Here is a 22,867-nt window from a genome sequence, read left to right on the forward strand (position 1 = left end):
GTTATACCCGGGTTCTCACGAGAATCTGCGTAATTGGATGAAGTTGGCCTCGGAAGTCCCACCGTTGAAAGAACCGCGGCAGGCGGTTCGGAAGCACTCCGCGGTGGCAAGAAAGCTAGCATCATCACTCTATCCACGCGGCAATTGAAGGATTTGGCGGGATCACGAGTTGCAGATAGCAGTTCCGAGATGCATCGCCTGGAATGCATGCAGAGCCTCACTAAGCGATGACAGGCAAATGTGGGGTAGCGACGCCAAGGAATGTAGACCGTGATTGCGCGCGGTGAGACGCGAACGCGTCGTGACGATCGTTGGCGTCACTTTCTCCAGCCACCACGCAGTCGCCTACGCTTCTACACACAACGCTCTGGGCCAACAGCACCTCAAACCTCTCCGATTAATACAACTGCCAGAGGAGATCAGTCGCCATGGGTATCAAACACCTGTACCAGCTCATTGAGGAGCATGCGCCAGAGGCCGTCAAGAAGGGCGAGATCAAGAACCAGTTTGGACGCAAAGTCGCCATAGTACGTCTGCTATCGTCTCACCTACGCGGTCCATGACTAACATACTCAGGATGCGTATGCATATCTAAACCCCTCTATGGCTCTTCCATCTAATACCGTGTAGATCTATGAGCATCTACAGTTTCCTCATCGCAGTCCGCTCCGATGGCCAGCAGCTCATGAGCGAGACGGGCGAAACCACATCACATCTCATGGGTCTCTTCTACCGCACCATGCGCATGGTCGATAACGGCATCAAGCCTCTTTACGTCTTCGATGGCGCTCCACCCAAGCTCAAGTCCGGCGAGCTCGCGAAGCGTTTCCAGCGCAAGACAGAGGCACACGCGGCGGCTGAGGAGGCGAAGGAGACCGGTACAGCAGAGGACGTTGAGAAGTTCTCGCGGCGGACAGTCAGGGTCACGAGGGAACACAACGAGGAGTGCCAGCGCTTGCTCAAGCTCATGGGCATCCCGTACATTGTCGCACCGACCGAGGCTGAAGCTCAGTGTGCTACGTTGGCGAGAGGAGGCAAGGTGTACGCCGCTGCTTCAGAGGACATGGACACGCTTACTTTCGATTCACCCATCCTGCTGCGACACTTGACCTTCAGCGAGCAGCGCAAAGAGCCCATTCTGGAGATCCACCTGGACAAGGTGCTCGAAGGCCTGAACATGGAGCGGAAGCAGGTACGAATACTTCACTACCTCAAACGTATCATACGCTAACCACTGTCAGTTCATCGACCTCTGTATCCTCCTCGGCTGCGATTACCTCGACCCCATCAAAGGCATCGGCCCAAGCACCGCCCTCAAGCTCATCCGCGAGCATACCGACCTCGAAGGCGTCGTCGAACACATCAAGTCCCAATCCTCCAAGAAGCTCACCATCCCCGACGACTGGCCGTTCGCCGATGCGCGCCTCCTCTTCCTCGAGCCCGATGTGCGCCCCGCCGACGACCCAGAATGCGACTTCAAGTGGGAAGCCCCAGATGTAGAAGGCCTCGTCAAGTTCCTGGTCGAAGAGAAGCACTTCAACGAAGACAGGGTACGCAACGGAGCAGCCAAGCTGCAGAAGAATATGAAGACGGCGCAGCAGAGCAGACTAGAGGGCTTCTTCAAGCCGATTGAGAAGACTGCTGAGGAGAAGGCTAGTCTCAAGCGCAAGGCCGAGGAGAAGCTCGAGGAAAAGAAGAAGAAGCAAAAGGCTGATGCGAAGGCGAAGAAGCAGGCCAAGGCTAAGCCGAGGACTGCTGGTTAGGGATATGAAGTTACGGGAGACAGCGTCGGGGTTTGCGCGAAAAGGGCGTTTATGGGATAGTGATACCGGGGGAGCTTACGGCGTTTTCAAGGCATACGCATATGGTTCGTTATACCATGTCTACTTCATGGTGTCTCGACATGTAGCTTCGTTCTATATCAAAGCAAGACATTTACCAGCATTGTTACATGCACAATTCATAACTTAGACGCTTTGGTATCTTCATACTTCCCGGCTCGTTACTTGTTGTCTTGTTCTTTCGCACAGTATATCCAAGGTTAAGTCTCAGTATGCACCTCAACATCGCGTAAAGCATTCATATCCACTTCATGTCATACTGTTTCCACATCTACGAGCCCATGGTGCACTCCGAAAGTTAACAAAAGATGATATTCCAAAAAAAAAACCTTTCCGATAATACTACTAGAGTTTCACCGATACGGAAAGGTGCTAATGATCTAAGGAGAATTGTGACCGTATCTGCCGAACACCTAACCTTGTTCTGTAACTATGACATTTCCATGACTGACCGCGACGACACGCATTACGCTGATTTCTCTCTGTAGACAGGCACAACATGAACGGATCAAATTACAATACTCGTCATCACAATACTCAAAACTATAGAATTCGCCGACTTTTAGTAGATTCGCCTCTGACATCACTTCCAATACCCGCCATCCCATTCCTACTACCTAGGTACTCTCGCGCATCAACCCAAACCTACAACCATCACCATCGTCATCCCAAGACGGAATGCAAGTAACCCGGCGAACCAAACGCTATGTCTCCAATGTCTCCAACCAAAGTATCACAATACACTACTCTAGCGCCACAACTGCCCGGGCAAGGGAAACTAGCAATTCCATCACTCACCAGAAAACCACATCACATTCGCAGCTCTTTGTTTCAAAGAGTGACCAAGCAACCATCATCCCTTTCCATCCCGCCGAGTCAACACACCACAAGCCCGTAACGATAGCCCCCGTACGGAACCATGGGTTCAACCTCGCAACGAGTCACGCCCAGCACGAAACACGTCTCAGCAAACGATAAAAAACGGGCGAACGACAACGCGGAACTTACCTGCACCTGACGCGGCATCTCACACCCCAGGGTCCAGTAGCACTGAGCCTGCCCTCGCGCATCCGGCTTATCCCACCACCGCCGCTGTAGGAGCCACACATGCGCACGCACTACCACATCGAACCAAGGCCCAGCTAGCAGTCGTTGAACCGGCCAAACCAACCACTCAACCTTAATCCCCTTCCTTTCCGAGCGACTTTGGTTCGAAACAGGCGGGAAAACTTCGGTACCCAAGTATTCTTTCTCTAAGCTTCCGTCGAGGCCGAAACGAGGCGTGGGAGCTAGAATGTTTAGGTGGGGGATGTTACGTTCTGACGCTGCTGGCGTTGACGTGGATGTGACATGACATCTGACTGACGGATGGATAGAGCAGAAAGAGTTCACGCCAGTGCTGTTTGCAGCCCGCAGCGGTCGCGCCAGCCAGCGTTGACAATCCACGGATGCCTGCTTCTACGCTATTGACGGATGCATCCGCGTTAGAGTGGTTCATAGTTGCGTTTGTTAAGGGAGTAGACTGGTCGGCTGGCCTGCCTGATGCTGTTCGGTTGCAACGTGAGCCGCGGAGAGTTTTTGGAGAACAGGTTTTCGGCTTGGTCTTTGTTCATTTGGTATGCAATGTACACGGGTAGGTAGGTATGGAAGATGCCCAGGTGTTAATGGACCACATGCATTGCGCTAGCACAGAACGAGCCAATCTCTATTCCGCCATCTACTCCTCCCTCACAATCAGATAAAGAATGCATCATACGTAACCAACTCAGCACATCAGCGATGCCCTCCCACGGAAAACCCACGGCAGGTATAGCGCAAGCCGAACGCAACCCTAACGAACCAAATAGCCCCGAAAAATCGCGCCACGTTATCGCGCCACTTAGAGTTTCCAAGGGTCCAGGGTCTTGCACGACAGCGTTGGTGGTTTGGTCGGAAGACAAGAACATGTTGGTTGATTGATCGACACATGCGCGAACGCGGGTCCCGGACGAACTTCCCCACAGACAACGTTTCAGTTGCTGCATGCTGCAAAGTGTGGATCTACACCGGCCGGTGAATATACTCGCGTGGCATGTACATTAGCACTTATCATGTGAAATGATGCGCGTTTTTGGGACGCTGGAAAAGGGAAGGTTTGCTGTGCGGTAGGCGTGTTTCAAGGGTCCTTGGACAGGCTTTCTACTGCTTTGGGATGTGGGTATCTTGGGTATCTATTCATGTTTGCGGGTTTACTCATCGTTGTATGTATTGCGTCCAGGGATATTACACAAGTCAGGCGAGTTGCCCAACGGGGTAATATGTCGTCGATCCGGCGAGAGTTGCGTGGTTGCTGGTGACAGGGGAAAGCGAGGTTGGGTTCTCATCCCTGCTGCTGCTCTTGCTGCGACTTCGAACTCGTAGCACCAATGCGCATCATACCCAGTACGCTACTTTGAGACTGGTGCGCTAGCTTCAGCGGGGAATAGCGAGACTCTGGGAGGCGGCGGCCGGCTTTGATGCTGTCTAGAACCCTGTTCATCGTGTCAGTCAGTCGAAGTCCTAGACAATGTCTTGACAGAGGGCATGTATATGTTGTGCATAAACCCAATTACATGCGCAATCGCGTGTGAAACAGCCGGACAAGCTGTGACGGACGGGAGATGCGCAAGCCCAAAGGCTTACTTTGCTGGCGACTTACCATTCCGCATTGATGAACTTGACAGCCTTGCCACCTGTACGAGTAATCTCCTTCTGCATCTTGCTTGCTGCTAGGCCGCCGCCTGCACCACCCCCACTGCCAATGCAGTTTACTCGACCAAGTATGACGTGCGTTACGGTTCGGCGGCCGAGCGATATCGAATGGCTAGCGCCATGGGCAGCGCAGAGCTGCTTGAGCTTGTGATCTGAGACTAGAGGGGCGGTGGAGCCGTTGAGGTAGAAACAGAGGCCGGTGAAGATCTGCTTTTCGGAAGGTTTTGACGAGGCTGAGGAGACGTCGCTCTGGGGATGCGTGTCTGAGTCGGTTCCCACGTCTGGGGGCGCATGCTTAGAGACAGTTGCAATGCCCTCGTCTTTCTCCTGGGATGGCTTTCTGCTGCTGCCGGCCTTGCTCGCAGCCCATACCTCGGCCAGGCTCTTCTGTCCGCCGGTCCTCAGACCCTTTGCGCCCTTCTCCCAGCTGCCATTGTCCTTGCGGCCATCCTTGCCAAAGTCCTCACTCCCTGCACCCACCGTATCCGCGACTCTCTTGCCACCGTCTCTGCCAGCCCTGAACTGCTCGCCCAGCTTGAGGCTCCGTGAGGCGCGCCATGAAGTGGAGCCTCCGAGGCGGTTCTCCGCGCGCTGATGGCCGGTACTGGAGCTGTTCCAGGGGTCGAAGAAGGTGCGTCTGGGGGGTGCGGCGGCGACGGGGGACGTCGGACGCGGACGCGGACGCGTCGCGGATGAGGCTGCTTCAGGCGCGTCAGACGCGTGCGCAGGTGACGGGCGGTCGGCATGGCGGGCGTCGTCAGAAGTCGGGTCCGCGTTCGGGATGCGTGTTGCCATATCGGGTGCTGATCTTGCGTCGACGGTTAGCTTCGGGGCCCTTCCAAGCCGGGGGGATGTGATGCGAGTGCATTCTCGCCTGCCCGCCGAAAATGCACGTGAAGGATTCCACGTCCCAGTCCTGTCCACTGTCCACTGGCGTTGCAACGGGCACCCGAACCCGGGCTGCATGCGGCAAGGCGTGGCGGGGGCGGCTTACCCTGTTGTTGTTGTGCGTGCAGACGCATGTGGGAACAGCTGCGGGCTCAGTGGGCAGTGTGATTAAAAACAAAGTTTACGTACGCCAGGGTCCTGAGTCGAGTTCCATTGATTTTGCAAAACAAACTTTGCTAATCCCATGCTGCGACGTCTACGCGAGCGCAAGGCAATCCTTTGCGTGAAACCATGAGGTTCAATACGGAAGGTCAGCAACAGCAGCCTCGTTCCTGCGCGGCCTCGCTCCTCACCTGAGGGCAAGGCCGCCAATAACACGGATGCGATACATGCGCCATGCTCAAACAAGCTGATTGTGATGTGTGTGTATTATCCATTACTCGTCCATGTCTGAGATGACACAATTACACTAAGTATCTCGGATATCGATGCGTGTTCCGCAGCAACGCAGTCGCGTGCCTTTTCGTATGTACAGCCGAAGAAAAGAAACATGCTTCCAAAAACAATTCGTTGTAGTACGCCATTTGCCATGCACCCTGTTTCCTGAACGCCATGCTTTATCCGTCATAGATCACATGAACTGAATGTACTAACATGAAAATAGAAATTTTGACCCGCGAAGGTATTGCTTCTGACAACGCCCGCTAAGAAAGGTCATACAACTGACGGCGGCAGCGAGACGTCGGGACATCTTCGCAGTGCCGGAAAAGAAAACAATGGGGTACTTTAATAAAACGACTCGGAACGCCTGCATGCTTTTGCGGCGATGGCAGGTCTCCATGTTGTCTAGGCATCGCGTTGCCCATCGGTCCGAATAGCGCGGTATGAGCCGTGGAGTCGTGAGCGCATGTGAACATACTACATTGACTCGTGGTGATACGAGTCGTCGTGAGGTCGTAAAGGCCGTCGTGAACAGCTGCTCCGCCGTCTACGCATGGGCGTGGGTGCTCTTGCTGACCGAGGCCTCGTATATCGCGCGGTGCTTCTTCATCTCGTCGGCGTCGAATGCCAGAGCATCGCTGCCCTTTCTGCTAGCCAATGACGCCGAGCTGCCGTTGCCGAACTTGAGGCTGGCGAGCGATCGGGCCTTTTTGAGCGACTTCTTTCCAGCATTCGCACCTGTCTGGGGAATGTGGTCAGCGGCGGCCCGCTGATTGAATTGCGTTATCTCTTCGACTTCGGGCCGGGGCTTGACTCGCATGCGCTTGAACTCGCGAGTAATCCTCTCAAGTTTGCTGAGACCCTTGATGGACGGGGTGTAGCTGAGCATGGGCTCGGGCGACTGCTTCTCGTGCACGCTAGATTGTACGCTGGGCCGGCGCTCGGAACCAAAACTGACACCGGAGTCATGCTTCTTCTCTTTGCCAGGTCCGTTCATGTAGCGATCAAATGACTCTGGGCCGTGAGTAGCGATGCAGTCTTGAATCATGTTCTGCGCGACGCGAAGGTACTTGTCGACGATCCTCTGGACGGTGGGCCAGCCAGTCTGGTCTTCCGGGCGCTTGTCCCGGTTGATGAGAGGAAGTAAGACATCAGGTCCCCTCCTCTGCACCTGGCTGATCAGTTCGAAGAAGATCTGGCGTTCTTCTTTCAGAGCTTCGTGGTTCAGGAACTGCGAGGGAAGCTTGGTCTGGGCATGGACAGGAGGAAAGAGGGTGTTGAGGTAGCTAATGCAGTTGAGCTTGTTGAACTCTTCGTCAGAGAGATGGTTGATCATGATCTGCTTCATGTTAGCTGAGATCACGTGAGAAAGAAGTCAGATAACGTACCCATCGGCGGAGCCCGACCCATAGCTGAGCATAGTACGACTCAGCTTTCCGGTTCTTGCCTTCGAGATTGTTGATCCAGAGTGCGATGCCAGGTGCCTTTTCAGCGACACGGGCCATGTCGGCGTCCCATGTGTCCCTGTGGACGTCAAGGGCCTCGAACGTGGTAGCCATCTCTCTGCGTCGTCGTGTCTCCAAATCTTTCAGGTAGTCGAGCGCAGTCAAAGCTTGGCTCCAGTCGACATCAGCTGGCTCGGGCATGAAGGTGCGGGTCACAAAGTTTACGATGAAGGCGGGTGGCAGTGCGCTGGTCCGTGTGGGTAACGCTTTGAGCTGGTTCATCAACGACGAGGTGAAGCTCATGGTCGCAGCTTCTGTGGTGTTCCATGCGAATGAGCTGGAAATTGGTGATGTGTTGCCCGACTTGGTGTAGTTCTTGGGGATGGGTTGGGCGCGGTCCACGCGGTTGAGCTCGTACATGGTCTTGAGGGGGATGTCGTAGCTGCCAGGGTACTGTAATACGTGTTCGAGAATGTATGCCATTGAGTTGTGGTTCTCGTCCGACGCGCTCCGGGAATGATTTGATGCCATTTTGAAGAGCACGTGAAAGATGTGGCGTGTGGATGCGAAGGGTCCCGGCGATGGCGCAGCGCTAGAGTTGCGCGTATCGCAGAAAAGCAAAGAGCGGAATGCGATCCCCGAGAAGCGAAAGCGAGTTGAGGGTGTTGACGAGGAGAAAAGGCGGCCCGGGGGAGATGGGCTAGCGGGCGGCGCGTGGGGTTTGGTGGGGTGGTCGTAGCTTTGACGAGAAGAAAGGAAGGCGCGACCGGAGAGGCAGGATATCAAGCACAGCAGACAGTGCGGACGTGCAGGCAGATGGTGATACGTCGAGTCGCTCCAGGCAAGGTTGATGGTGGAAAGTCCAGTGTGGTCGGCGTTGCAGTGTGCGACGGGGCAGGCGGTTATGAGCACGGTAAGCAAAAAAGAAGGACAAACACAGCGGTGCAGGGTCAAGTGGCAGTGGTGGTGTAGGACGGGGTTATGAGGAGCAGACGATCGCAGAGGGCTGGAACGGGCAGACGTCGGGTAGGTATACAGAAAGGGTTTTGCGTTTGCTCTAGTCAACGCTTCTTCTCATGATCCCTGAGCGAGGGCCCGTGATGGTCGCTTTCGCACTTGCATGAGTGGCGTCAGTGACAGGGGCTTCCAGCTTCCCCGAGAACCACGACCAAGACGGCCTAGCCATCTCACAGCAACGCCTTTCAGCTCGAGTGCGTCAGGCTTGCCGACCCCGCCCCGAGTCAGGCACAGCTGGCACAGTTGCTCCCAATCGTCGCCTCGCGCTATGCTCACAGTCGCGCTGGTACGACGTGCATCTCCGGCCGTCCCCTGAGGACCCTGAGACGTCACTCTCAGGGCGCCAACAGCAGTACCATGGTCGAACCAAAACATGGAGAAGCACCAGAGCACAGGCTGATCCTGGCCGCAAAGGGTCCGCCGCTGTCGACATTCCGAGGTCTGCTCTGGTGGCTTCTGAATCGTGCTGCGTCTGCCCAACCGCACGCGAACTCTGCGCCGCCCTAACTCAATTCACCGACGATGCAGTCTCCACTTGGGACTCGACCGCATCATCCTGGGTGCCGATGCATGTCCCCTCGAGAGCACTTGGACCTTGCAGAATGCACATGCACATGCAACCCCATTTTCGATTCTTCCGCACTACCAATAAGGACGTCGCCGTAGCTGCAACTGTCAGAGGACAGGGTTGGGCCTGCATCGGCATTTTGACCTCGCAATGCAAAACCCAACCTTCAGGCACAGAAACATGGCAAAGTTGGATGTTCACGAACCTAACCCGAATCCTCATGATCCGCGTCATCTCGACAATATTGTGGCAATGTGTAGCGATGAGGATGCGGCGCGGCAGGCCCGTTGACGATGAAACCTCTGAACTTGGCTCTTGTAGCCTAGATTCACGACTCGTATCCTTGAGCTCGCACATTCGCAAACGCGATGTACCTTGCAGACTCGGAGCTGCAGCCATGCGAACTTATCACCGCTCACGGCCCCTGCCCCCGTTGTGCAAGCCTGCAGCCGAGTGGGGTGTTTGCAGCTCCGATAAAAGATTGCTCATATCACAAAAAAGCACCATAACAGCGCCTGCTATCGCATGTCAACAAACAACGCGACGCGCTTGACATGTCAAAATCTTGCTTCCGCACACTATGATTTAGGAGATGGGTGGAAATCTCGCCCGCTGCCGTCGGACAGATTCCGATGCATGTGATTGAGGCCCCTCGAGTATACCTAAGGTACCAACAGGTGTAGACTGCATGCTCATGGCCTTGGGCCGCGGTGCAGCAGCATGTACGCGTTCGAGATCGGACTCGTAAAGGTAACGCAAAGGATCGTCCTGACTCCTAGCAGTCTTGTGTACTAGCATCAGTGCTCCTCCTCGCTTGCAGACCACACACTGCGAGGCCGAGGGCAACCCCATCGTTACACGAGCCGAGATTACTCATTTCATCGATCGAAGCTGTGCGATCGTACTGCACATCGCCAGATTGACGAGCTGTTGGTCCCTTTGCGCTGACCTTTGACGCCATACCGTCTGACAATCTCCTCACAGGCCACTCAGCCGCGGGTACAAACGCCGGTGGTTCTCCTCAACAACCCACAGCCGCGCAGGAACAAACGCAGCTAGCACAACAATGCCAGGATGCGTTTGTACGAATCGATAAAGACCGTTGAAAATAATCTCCGCGTCGATCTGCTCGCACCTGGGCAGACCGTGGCCAGCATCCCCCGTTTCGTCTCCACACCTAACGTTGCAGTGTCTCATTCGTTGCGGCCCAAAATTGCTTCCCCTTTGGGAAGCAACACCATCGTTGCAACAACATTCATGCGCATTGAAGATCGACTTCACGCCGCCACGCACACGGGGGGCAGCTGAAGCAAACAGGGTGTGGAATTTCAAATCAGTCCCTTGCTGTGGCCAGCCATGTAGTCATGCCTTCTCCTGGTGGCGTAGTCGGCCTCTGATCTGGAATCGAAGATGCAAGCCATTCTGGTGTTCTCAAGTTTGGTTCAACCCCCAAGACTCTGCGATCATCTCATCAGGTTTTCTGCGGAGGTTTCCACTCTCGCTGTTCTCCGTGACACGGTCGTCGCGCGGACAGCTAGTGCGTAGTCGCCGAGGGAAGTACCACAACTCAGCTTCCTCATTGCCCCATGTGGCAAGTTCAAACCTCCTGACATGACAGCTTGGAGATACTACTATAGCCAGGTACACTGCTGTATCATAGCATGCATGAGGTAGGGTTGACCTTACAGTACTCTCGGCCACGCCTCAGGTACTTCTTCGGGCAAGCCGGAAGGACACGTAACGGCGAGCTAGTGATCCTTGGATGGTGTTCGCGCAGCGACTGCACAGCCTCACGACCGCAGCCTCACCTTCGGAGATAGAAAATACTGCCAAGACCGATGCAAAGGGCTGTGCTCCTGAGCATGGCAGATACCGACGCCATCGCACCTCACGTGGCCTTCTAGATGCACAACCTCGGTCTGCTTGGCGGGCTGTCCCTGGTACCATTCTTCCAAGCTGCACCAAGACCTCCATCAGAATGAACGGCGAACACACACGGCGAGAGGGATTTGAAATCACATAGGAGGGATTGGAATTGGAATGTAGAATCTATGTGACATGTAGGGCGTGGTAGCGAAATCCTGCGGTGCAGCATGCAGGTCTATTGATGAGTCATCTCGCCCACGTATTTACAAAGTCAGAGCAACGCTGAACACCAACTATCAATCTGTCATTCCAGATACTTTGGCCATGGCGTCCTCCTCGCAGCTCGACTTCGTGACCGTGGATGTCTTCACCTCGCAGCCATACGGCGGAAATCCGCTGGCCATTGTGCGCATCCCGCCCGGCCGGACTCTAAGCCAGGAACAAAAGCAAACAATCGCGCGAGAGTTCAACCTATCGGAGACGACCTTCTTGCACGAGCACGCGGATGGTGCGGCAGAGGACCAATGGACCGTCGACATCTTCATGACCTCGCGAGAACTGCCGTTCGCCGGACACCCTACCGTGGGCACGGCCTGCTATGTCTTGGGAAGGACGGCTCGGGAGCGTGGCGTCAGCAGCGGTGTCATGGAAGCGAGCTTCAACCTGAAAGCTGGGAGGGTCGGGCTGCGGTACGATTGCGGCAAGAAGACGGCGAAGGCTTCGATCCCTCATGACGTGTATGTTCCTGCATTTGACATTGTCCTCCTTCGGCCTGCCTAGAGCGTCTGCATCACGATGGTTAGTTCGGGTTGTTCCAGACCCACGGTCTGAGAGCGATTCGGCGACCTGAGGTGCTGCAGGTGTGTATACATCTAAGCTAACCAGTGCAGTCATATCCACAATAAGAGCTACACCAAGGACAGTTTGTTCGCTCTCCAGCCGCAATTGGCTGAAGCCCATCGGCAAGGCAAAGTTAAAGTCAAAGATGAACATGCCATCGTCTCGATAGTCAAAGGCATGACATTTGTTCTGGTCGAACTGGAATCTGAAGAGGCACTGAGCATGGTATCGCTAGCTGGCCAGTCTCTCTCCGTCGAGGGCCTGGATCAGGGCTGGGACGAGACGTTCATTGGGACATATTTCTTTGTTCGGGCGGGAACGAGCGACCATGGCGTAACGAAGCTAAGGACGAGGATGATCGAGGGTCCGTTGGAAGATCCGGCTACCGGTAGCGCCGCCAGCGATTTGGCCGCATATCTGTCGCAGACAGCGGGAGAAGCATCCAAGACGTTCAAGTACGAGATCGTTCAGGGCGTAGAGATGGGGAGACGAAGCGAGATCTTCATCGAGGTCGAGATGAACGAGGACAAGAGTGTTGCGCAGCTGTTCTTGGAAGGCAAAGCAGTACAGGTCATGGAGGGGCGGTTGACTGTCTAAGTCTTTCGTATTTGCGATGGTTCTCGTTCGAGAGTAGGTTCCCGTGCGGTCATCATAGGCGTTGCAGAGGTTGAGGGTGACCCGTATGGCATAGTCATCGCAGCAATAGTAAATGAGTTGGGTGGCAGAGAGTGTACGACATCGCGCACCAATGGATCGTTATGAGTATGGAAGACCACAGACCCGAAAGAAGGCGTATGTACAATCGATACCTGTAGACCTGCTTAATCTTGTTAACATGAGGAAAGCCCCGGTTCCATTGTAGTCCCTCGTCGAAGGCTGCGCGGCACAGCCGATGGTGGGATGACTGATCATCATCACCGTCGAGCTGTGGATTGGCGATCGTAATGATTGTGGTAGAGCCTGGGGGTTGACTGTATGGAAGTATGGAAGACGATGGTTCCGACAGGACACATATGTGCAGTCGCGCCCGTTGACCTGCCCGGACTTGTCAACGTAGAGGAGATCCCGACTGCCTCGTACTTCTTCGCTGAAGGCCACACAGTACGGACGATAGTGGGGTAGCTGATCATCTGGAATGAAGAGCAGTACTGTCTGTCTCAGAGAGCATTTCGGGTTCTCATGATCGTCATGGAGCTGTGCGTTGGCGGTCGTGATGATTGTCGTCGAGAGTTGAGCATCTGAGGGTATCGAAGTTGGTACATTAAAAAGAACGCGTATGTGTAATCGCCGCTCGTAAGCCTCCTTGTGACAGTTGAGATGAAGTAGGACCGAAGGGTGTCCCGACAACTCCTCGAAGATGGCGCGGTACAATTCATGGAAGAGATAGATCCGAAGAAGAGAATGCACGTAAGCCTGCTTGAGATTGTTAATCAGAGAATCCCAACCTCGAGGATTTGCGTCACAGAGACTGGAACCTGAGGAGTTTCTGCGGGTGTTGGTTACAGATGTAGATCCTCCGTGCCTGAAGACACCTCCTGCCTCAGGCAAGCCGAGCGACCCGTGGACACCAAGCCATATACGGCAACCCTGATTCCGTAATCCTTCACGACGTTGAAGGAGCGAACGTGTAGCGGGGTTTGACAGGAGGTGTCTCAGTTCCTTTTGCCGCGAGCACGGTTATTGAGTGTGGGTCAAGCGCAGCATCATCGCTTGCAGATTCGATGGAGCAGCGTGCAGATCTTCGAGAATGGGTATACACACTCTTGTTAATGGTGGAGAAGTACGTCGGTACGTCGCCATGTTGTCTGGGCGCCGCGTCCACAGTGGAGTTGGTGAGTGGGCGTGACAACTTGGCACGGCAACATCCCAAACAGCAAACATCGATCTTTATCGATCTCGGATTAAGAATTGCCGCCATCGCATGTTGTCGCAGAGATAATCGATTACCTCTGGCATCCAACAGAGTGCCTGCAGATGCAGGATGCGGACTTGCTACTCCGTGGTCCTTCAACTGTCACCTGTCAAATCCGTCAAATCGAGACAATGACAGCACGAACCAACCTTGCTCGAGTACGTCGCACATCGCTTCCGACAACTCAGTGAGGCTCATGGAGGAGGCGTGGGTCGCAAAGTGGGCCGCAGCGAGTAAACCAAATTTCCCCGCTGGCGTTGCGGTGGTGACGAACGGATATCGGAAGTCAGTCACACAGTCCTGCCGTGCATTCGGTTGCTGTTATGGCGCATGGGAAGGCATCATAGGAGTTTGAGCGTGTCCTCCTCAAAATTTAGAAGATGCCTGGCTCGAGCCTGAAAGGCGGCTAGCGCAGCTCGTTTGGGTTAGCGCCATTGGGGTTCTTGCACACCTCTTACACGAACCGTTTCTCGGACCTCCTCTTCAATGCCTGGCGCATTCTCGTTCCGGAGAGGCTGCCATGCCAGCCTCAGTCAGTGGCAGGGCGCCAGTTGATGCCAGCGCCCCGTGCGCGACGTTATCGATGTCGGTATGGGTGGGTTTGAGACGTCTCTGCCTTCATCGTGGGTTTCATGCCCGAGGAACCACGAGCCGCCTTACCAGGTTGCTCTTTGCCTTGTATTCGCTCGCCAAGGACTTAAGGCAATGCGATTCCTCAGATATCTTGCTTTCCTCACCATCATCAGTCGCTTGTTCCATTACAAACTCCGGTTCTGCAGTTGAGGGTTACATTCCTTTCTCTTCCTCTTAATTCTTCATTCAGATTACGTTGAACGTATCTGCCTTTTTTGTAATCCACCGCTAGCCGGACTCCACTCTTTTATCAATCTTAACTTCTTTTCCTGAAGCTATCATCATGCGCTTCTCAACCCTCATCCCTATGCTGCTTGCAGCCGGTGTTGCCAACGCCCAATTTGGCGGCCAAGGTGGAAACAACGGTCAGAACAACGGTCAGAACGGCGGCAACAACGGACAAAACAACGGCCAGAACGGAGGCAACAACGGTCAGAACAACGGTCAGAACAACGGCGGCAACAACGGTGGTAACAACGGAGGCAACAACGGCGGTGGTGGTGGTAACCTGGCCCTCAACCCTGATGTTGTTCAAACCGCCAGTCAGTCCGATGGATTCGACCAGGGCCAGGAAGATGGACAAGCCGCTTCCCTCACGTATGTTGGCACGCACGTCTTTGTACAGATCCCTTGCTAACTTGACCAGTGACCAAGCCAACTTCATCAACTTCTGCCAGGGCAAGACCCTCACCAACGGTCTCCAGGTCAAGGAGGGATCCTGCAACGGTATCGGTAAGCTTCAGCCAGTCAAGCCTGCTTCAGAAGATAGGTGCTAACTTTCAGATAGTCATGGGAGATATTCCTGCCGTTGGTAACATGATCTCTGCGGTCTTCACCAGCCCCCAGAACAACGAACAAGGCATCCAGGAAAACCAGAAGATTGACTTCTCCGTGAAGATCACCAACTTGGAGGCCGGTTCTTTCACCAACCCTGACAACACCTACTACGCTGCCCCGCAGACGCTTCAGGGAGGCAACGTCATTGGCCACACCCATATCTCCGTCCAGGACATGGGTAACGACGCCAACAATCCTCCTGATGCTCAGAACTTTGCTTTCTTCAAGGGTATCAACGACGCTGGTGACGGCAATGGTCTTCTCACTGCCACGCTCGAGGCTGGTCTCCCTGCCGGTAACTACCGTGCTTGCTCTATCACCTCTGCCTCCAACCATCAGCCTGTTGTCATGCCTGTCGCTCAACGTGGTCCCCAGGATGACTGTGTGAGGTTCACTGTTGGCGGTGGCGGCGGTGGCGGCAACAACGGTGGCAACAACGGCGGCAACAATGGTCAGAACAACGGTCAGAACAACGGTCAGAACAACGGTCAGAACAACGGTCAGCAAGGTGGTCAACAGGGAGGACAGCAGGGCGGCCAGCAGGGCGGCCAGCAGGGCGGCCAGCAAGGTGGACAGCAGGGCGGTCAACAAGGAGGCCAGCAAGGAGGCCAGCAGGGCGGTCAAGGCGGCCAGCAAGGACAGGGCGGCTTCGGCGGCTTCGGTCGTGGACGTGGACGCGGACGCTTCAACCGCCGCAGCTTCGCCGCACGTGACTTCGTCGCCTAGGCACTTCATGAAGATCGAGAGATTGACGGCAAGGTTTGGGGTTGACAAGGTTTGAGGTTTGAAGCAGTGGACGCTATAATGGTACTTTCCTCTTTGACGACAATTACAAGATAGATCGTACTTCTGTTCCCTAGAGGGGCACGGAAGGTCACTCTACGGAGGTTGAAGCGAAGCGCTTCATTGGACTGGTTCTGAGGGCGCTATTTCCTTCTCTGGCGCCTACTTAGTATTGATGAAATGTAAAACTATTCTATTGTATTTCTGCTTGTTCATGTTACCTCGCCTGCTCTTCTGTTAGATCTTGTGTCGCAAGCAGTCTGGCACTTGATTACTTACGCATGAATGCATTGAAGGTGTCGAAACCTGGATGTCTCAGGACACCATGCGACGATCAGGCACGAACATGCCGCAACACGGCATCTTGTAACATCGGCGACGTCATCCCAAGATGCTCTCGCCCCCACTAAGGCTTGGTTGTAACAACACCAAGCGAACCTGATGCTTTCCATGACCGATGAAGTAACAGTTGATGAAGAACAATTGTCTGGAACGAGTATGACTTTAATCAGTGATACTGTGGTGTGCTACGAATACATAATTCATTGCGAGGCCAGCATATAAGGGGACCTCGAAGCTATCGCAACTATTCCGCATACCAAAGTACACCTTCGGTGACTAGCGATAACAAAGACCTGAACCAATTCTGAGTCAAAGGCTTATTCTACTCTGCGTAGAGTATAACAAGAGCCTTGGGGTGGCGTATGCATTCGCTGAGTCGGCCGCATCATCGGATAGGCCACCAACGATGACTCATAGATCGCCCAACTTATATCGATAGACGCAGGAAGCCTGTTGGAAACATCACATCTGGTGACGCTTCTTTCGACTCTACAACTCATGAAAAATTCACTTCATATGAATCAAAGCATCAGCGACTTTCGATCAACACCCCCCGCACTACCTACAGAGCTTTGGTTGCAGATCTTGGAACACGCCGACCACCGCGATGCTTCCCATCTCTGGGGCAGCGTGCGTCTAGTCTCTTCGCACTTCAAGGACTATGTTGAACGCCATTTCATGTCCACCTATCTTCCGGATATCACAATATTCCTTGCGCTTCCTCGTCGCGATCCCGCAACAGGTACACTGAAGTGGCCTGGCGACCCTATCCCGCGATCTAGGATCATCTTTTCGTTCGATAGCATCACTGCTGATCGGAAGCGCGCAGTTCTTGTGTCGTCGGAGACACTTGGGCCACTGGGAGAGATGAAGAGCGTCGATGAGCTTAGGCGTGCGGGTAGCTTACCAGAGGAGCGACTACGACAGGCGCCGCCCTGGGTCAACATTGGGAAGAATCATTTGACTGGTGTGTCGGTGACCGTAAAGGGAACGTTTTGTTGGGATGACGACAGGAAGATATGGACCTGGGAGGTGAATTGGAGGAACCTGGTGACCCATTTCTACCAAGCGAAGATACTCAAGCGGGCGTCTGCGTCAACCGGCGGACATCGAACAGAGGGTTGACGAATACGGCGGATCGGTCATCGGTCATGAGGCCACCAAACGCGCATCACCTCTCCGAGATGAGAGAGTCACCTTTAGTGCTTTGGAGATTGCTTCCGTCTGACTAGAGGAAAGTTCAGGGTCAATACGCTTCTGTGTTTCTTCAGACAGTCCATGTAACAATGTGGCCAGCGCTGAAGATTTCCACACAGGAGCCTGGGTCCGCCGGCCTTCCAATATCGTCGCGCATATCAAGACTAGACTTCCAACAAGTGAAATGGCTGGCAACGTAATCCATTCCCAACGTATCTGAACGATCTTCTCCGTCGTCCACGCTGTACCTGCGATAGGGACGGTGCCTATCCCGCGCGATTTCAAGTTATTCGTTATTGCCTTGCTGACATTGGAAAGAGGCCCCTCGAAGTCGTACGGTGGTACTTGGTGAAAATTCCATATGCCGATGTCAGACGCAAAAGGGTACTCTGGATTTTGGATGAGTGCGGGAGGCATATCAGAGAATATCCAGTCGCGCAGAAGCTCCGTAGTTTGGTTCACAATGTTGAAGGTGTCATTTCCAAGGGCGGCAACGATCGGTGATGACGCGTCATAGCTGTCCGGCTGTATTGTGATGGTGTTGGTGACCAATTCTTCGAGGACACCGTTGTTGACTTGGGCTTGGAGAGTCTTTACGCACCAAGTAAGTAGACATTCCATCAGCACTGGCGTTTCGTTCCTCATTGCAGCGGCAGGACCTCCGGGAGTGTACCCAACATAGAAATCCGCGATGGGTAAAGTGGCGTGTGCAAACTCGGTGGTGTTTAAGAAGGGATCGTATCGGGAATGAACGTTTGACGTGTTAACAATTAATGTCGTTAAACTTGTTACTCGACGAAAACCAACGAGCCCCGTAGAGCCAACTAGGAAAGTGTTGTTGACCTTGAATCCGCAAGGGTCCACGGCCTCTCTGAAACCTGTTGCACGATCCAAGCTCGTATTATTCTTGCAATAATATTCCATCAATGAGGACACGTCCTGACATTCGTGGCAGACACCAAGCGTCGAGTATGAAGGCCAGGTGCAGTTTCCTGTGGGACACGTGGCTGTAGATGGCCTGATCCCAACCTCTGGAGTAGTGAAGGCGGAATCGATTACTGCACCCATTGTCGGGTCTGGGCGGGCACCGAATGACAGCTTACGCGATACAGGTGCATTATGAGGTACAAAACTCCTCGCGGCCCATGTTGTACTCTGCTGGTCGGCAATCATCGTTTCCGGGTAGGCCACAATCTGTTGGAAGAATGGCTCAAATGCGAGCGCTAGAACAGTAATCAATGCACCCAGGGACGCCAGGTGTCTGGTATCATGTCAGCGAGTAATAACGCGGTTCCAACTGGGTATAATAACCTGCACCGTGTCTTGATGAGAAGCAGAGCCGCACCCCAAGGTCCACGACTTGCGGCGTCGTAGACCTGGAAATCCCATAAGGCCGCCTCCTTCTGGAACCAAATCCACTTCAACTGTCCAATAGCTTCCGAAACCGGTAATATCAAAGCTGCTTTAGAGACCGCAGCGAAGACGGCAACGTACGCGTTGAGCGTAATGCCTGTTACCAGGTACTCTGGCTGCCGTTTGCCATCATAATACCACAAAACACCTATGATAGCCGCCATACAGGCGAGACTAACAGTCCAGCTGAGTAGCTCCCACCACCACCAATCAGTGACGATTCGGTCGTAGAACGTTGTTGAAGCTCGAATGAGGGGCCGGTCTTTTGTGTCACTATCTTGATCTAGGGAAGCTGTGGGCGCGGAATGAAACATGTCGGTAAAATGGAAGATAGAAAACTCTCCAGGAGCATGGATTGAACAGTAAGAATCATCATGTCCTCTTATTGATATGGGGTATTGCTACTGCGCCGCATCTTAGGGTTACATGCAGGCAAGTCGGAAACTAGTAGGGCGCATAGTATCACTTCGCGCCTCACCTACTTGTAACAGGCATAAGATCCACCCGCCAATAACTTAATTGGCGGATGTCTGGCTCGAACTCATGGAATCGCTGTCTCAAGCGCCGAGGTGGGTTGTTGTTCAAGTAAGCGCCGGCCGCCAGGTCTATCCGCAATAAAGCGCAACTGGAACCGCATGCTCTTGCATTCTTAGAGAAAGGGCCGTGCTTCTCTTTCCTGTCTCATGGGTTGATCATGAAATTGATGATGTAGTGGTGTTGTTCTCAGGTCATGAACCGATAGCCTTTGCAGAAGCCATTCGCTGAGCGACCAAGCTAAAGACAGCGATTGATGACATGAATATGGCAAGGTTGTAAAACTGTTATTGTATTAGCCCACCAGATGACCGAACTGATACTGATAGAGAAAGCATACGGCCTTCCTCGAGTACGCGCTCTCCTCCGCCTCGCTGCGCGCTTCCACGAAGAGTCGACGTAGATTAGGTAAATTGGAAGGCTGCGATATGAAGTCAGACTTCAGCGTCATACAATTCGTGTTGGTTGTTGCATTCGACTTACCATGCTGCTACGCCGATGATGAGAGTGGGAGCGTCGAAGCATTTCAGGGCTGGGCTAGATGCGATGCATGGCTGCGGGCCCGGGGCGGCGCACAGACCGCATCATCAAGGTGGCAGTCTGGCAGTCGCGAAGCTCCACCAACATTAACCCAACCCGCACTTCACCTTCACCCACGCCCCTCGATCCAGAGACACCGACTTCTCGACAGCTAGGATAAATCGCCAAAGAAGTTTGCGCTTCCCAATACCTCGGCCTTGTAGGGGAGTAGGCTCCAGATTCTACGAGCCGGAGTCGGAGGGGTTTGGCTGAGCGATTAGCCTGTACGGTCCTACGAAGATGGCCGTTAATAGGATAAGAGGCGCATTTGCGCCCCCGCGAAAGGGAGAGACGTTCGAATTGAGGGCGGGTCTGGTGTATGAATCTCCCAAAGAGCCAGATCGCGATTCACAGCTGACCATTGCATCAGATCTCAATATGCCTACGAACGGTGAGCGCCTGGAACTGCGAGGACTACACTGGGGGCATACTAAGACTGCGGCAGGAAAGAAGCCATTCAGAAGACTATCATGTCCATGACGCTGGGTAAAGATGTCTCGGCCCTCTTCCCTGACGTTCTGAAGAACATTGCGACTGCCGACCTTGACCAGAAGAAGCTGGTATATCTATACCTCATGTAGGTCCAAGTTCTGGTTGCGAGGCAGGTGGGAATTGACAAATACTTAGGAATTACGCAAAATCACACCCCGATCTCTGTATTCTCGCCGTAAACACTTTCGTACAAGACTCCGAAGACGCAAACCCGCTCATACGAGCATTGGCGATCCGAACAATGGGCTGTATCCGCGTCGATAAAATGACAGATTATATGGAGGAACCGCTACGGAAAACACTCAGAGACGAGTCTCCGTACGTACGGAAAACAGCAGCACTTTGTGTCGCTAAGCTCTTCGACCTCGCCCCGTCCATGTGCATCGAGAACGGCTTCCTGGAGCAGTTGCAGGAACTGGTTGGCGACCCGAACCCCATGGTCGTCGCAAACTCGGTCACTGCACTGGTAGAGATTCAGGAGGCAGCACCGGAAACCAAGGCCCTAGTTATATCGTCACAGCAGCTGAAGAAGATGCTTCTGGCGCTGAATGAGTGTACAGAGTGGGGTCGAGTCACTCTGCTCACCACTTTGGCAGACTACAAGCCGGCAGATGTCAAGGAGGCGGAGCACATTTGCGAGCGAGTCGTTCCACAGTTCCAGCACGTCAACCCGAGTGTGGTGCTGGCCGCTGTCAAGGTCGTCTTCCTGCACATGCGAAACATCTCTCCCGAGATGATGAAGTCGTATGCAAAGAAGATGGCTCCCCCACTAGGTATGTTGACGACGGAGGTTTACAGGGGTGTCGCTAACATGCTATAGTCACGCTCGTATCGTCCGCTCCTGAAGTACAGTACGTTGCGCTCCGAAACATCGACCTACTCCTCCAGAAGCAATCGGATATCCTTAGCAAAGAGATGCGCGTCTTCTTCTGCAAATACAACGACCCGCCGTACCTGAAGATGCAGAAGTTGGAAATCATGGTGCGAATAGCGAACGACAAGAACGTCGACCAGCTACTGGCTGAGCTGAAGGAGTACGCTATGGAGGTGGACATGGATTTCGTGCGACGAGCCGTGAAGGCTATCGGACAGGTCGCCATCAAGATCGAAAGCGCAAGCGAGAAGTGCGTCAACACACTACTGGACCTTATCAACACCAAAGTCAACTACGTCGTCCAGGAAGCGATCGTAGTGATCAAGGATATTTTCCGCAAATACCCCGGTTACGAAGGCATAATACCGACCCTCTGCCAGTGCATAGACGAGCTGGATGAGCCCAACGCGAGAGCCTCACTGATCTGGATTGTCGGAGAGTACACTGAGAAGATCAACAACGCGGGTGAGATTTTGTCGAACTTCGTGGACACATTTGCCGAGGAGTTCACTCAAGTACGTCTGCCCTCCAAGATGGATTCACGGAAACTAACAGCCACCAGACACAACTTCAAATACTCACAGCCGTCGTCAAGCTTTTCCTGAAGAAGCCAGATCAAGCACAAGGCTTGGTAACAAAGGTTTTGCAGGCCGCTACCGCAGACAACGACAACCCAGATATCCGCGATCGAGCATACGTATATTGGCGACTACTTTCTAGTGATCCCCAGATCACCAAGGTACGTTAGTCTACTACGCTGCGCAACATGACATTAATTTTGAATAGGATATTGTGCTCTCCGACAAACCCCCGATCACATCCACAATACGGTCACTGCCTCCTCAACTACTAGAGACGCTACTCACAGAACTATCAACTCTCGCTTCAGTCTACCACAAGCCACCAGAGGCCTTCCTTGGACAGGGCAGATTTGGTGCAGAGGCTATGCAACGGGCTGCCATTGAAGAGCAACAGGAAGAAGCAAGAGAAAACCCAATTGCGGCAGCAGCAGCAGCTGCTGCCGTCAGTGGACAAGCGCCTTCAAACGTGGAGAACCTTTTGGATATCGATTTCGACGGCTCCGCGCCTGCTTCAATGCAGAAAACACCCACACATGGCTCATCAGGTCTCGAAGGACTCGCTGGCACCCCGCAACGCGTCGCATCTCCAGCCACAAACGCGCCTGCTCCACAACAATCGAACATGGACGACTTGCTAGGCTTGTTTGGGGACGGAGGCGGCGCCGCACCGCCAGCCCAGGCCACAAAGATGAGCAACGATGACATCATGAATGGATTTGCGAGCATGAGCATGGATACCAACCAACCGCCACCACCGGCACAGCAACTAGGCGGCGAGCAGAGCAAGAAGAGCAACCAGGATTTGCTCGACTTGTTCTAGACAGATGGTCTCGAAGCCGTTGCTCCGGTTTGGGTGTTTGTATGTTAGGGAAAACGTATATCTAGTGAGCATCTACTGGCGCTGGAATAGCATGCCTTGATACGATCACATGTGTGCAAATCGAGAGATACTGGTATGAAGCACCAAGATGTCTCCTGTCACTTGTGATGAGCATATATTCGACTCACTGCCACACCCTACCAAACGATTGATGCTCTCTCCTCTCTGTAGCAT

General features: G+C 53.7%; 6 protein-coding genes across 6 annotated transcripts; 4 read left to right on the forward strand and 2 right to left on the reverse strand.

The window, feature by feature from the left end:
* Positions 1-428: 428 nt before the first annotated feature.
* FEN1 (Elongation of fatty acids protein 2) lies at positions 429-1,763 on the forward strand (the record flags this gene model as incomplete). The annotated part of the gene is made up of 4 exons (XM_051468199.1): positions 429-527; positions 577-581; positions 631-1,192; positions 1,242-1,763. The coding sequence occupies 4 exons, from the start codon at positions 429-431 to the stop codon at positions 1,761-1,763; spliced, it is 1,188 nt and encodes a 395-aa protein (XP_051327791.1).
* Positions 1,764-4,200: 2,437 nt separating this feature from the next.
* On the reverse strand, positions 4,201-5,366 carry J4E85_003937 (uncharacterized protein; the record flags this gene model as incomplete). The annotated part of the gene is made up of 2 exons (XM_051468200.1): positions 4,201-4,351; positions 4,519-5,366. 2 exons carry the CDS (start codon positions 5,364-5,366, stop codon positions 4,201-4,203), a joined length of 999 nt encoding a protein of 332 aa, XP_051327792.1.
* Positions 5,367-6,447: 1,081 nt separating this feature from the next.
* On the reverse strand, positions 6,448-7,876 carry J4E85_003938 (uncharacterized protein; the record flags this gene model as incomplete). Its single annotated transcript, XM_051468201.1, has 2 exons — positions 6,448-7,239; positions 7,289-7,876. The coding sequence occupies 2 exons, from the start codon at positions 7,874-7,876 to the stop codon at positions 6,448-6,450; spliced, it is 1,380 nt and encodes a 459-aa protein (XP_051327793.1).
* Positions 7,877-11,120: 3,244 nt separating this feature from the next.
* On the forward strand, positions 11,121-12,233 carry J4E85_003939 (uncharacterized protein; the record flags this gene model as incomplete). The annotated part of the gene is made up of 2 exons (XM_051468202.1): positions 11,121-11,533; positions 11,687-12,233. The coding sequence occupies 2 exons, from the start codon at positions 11,121-11,123 to the stop codon at positions 12,231-12,233; spliced, it is 960 nt and encodes a 319-aa protein (XP_051327794.1).
* Positions 12,234-14,464: 2,231 nt separating this feature from the next.
* Positions 14,465-15,744, forward strand: J4E85_003940 (uncharacterized protein; the record flags this gene model as incomplete). Its single annotated transcript, XM_051468203.1, has 3 exons — positions 14,465-14,778; positions 14,828-14,913; positions 14,969-15,744. The coding sequence occupies 3 exons, from the start codon at positions 14,465-14,467 to the stop codon at positions 15,742-15,744; spliced, it is 1,176 nt and encodes a 391-aa protein (XP_051327795.1).
* Positions 15,745-20,336: 4,592 nt separating this feature from the next.
* On the forward strand, positions 20,337-22,633 carry AP1B1 (AP-1 complex subunit beta-1; the record flags this gene model as incomplete). Its single annotated transcript, XM_051468204.1, has 5 exons — positions 20,337-20,443; positions 20,494-21,131; positions 21,179-21,747; positions 21,795-21,971; positions 22,019-22,633. The coding sequence occupies 5 exons, from the start codon at positions 20,337-20,339 to the stop codon at positions 22,631-22,633; spliced, it is 2,106 nt and encodes a 701-aa protein (XP_051327796.1).
* Between the last annotated feature and the right edge of the window lie 234 nt (positions 22,634-22,867).

Source organism: Alternaria conjuncta (genome assembly GCF_024043145.1).
Source record: "Alternaria conjuncta strain BMP 0040 chromosome Unknown scaffold_5, whole genome shotgun sequence".
NCBI lineage: Eukaryota > Fungi > Ascomycota > Dothideomycetes > Pleosporales > Pleosporaceae > Alternaria > Alternaria conjuncta.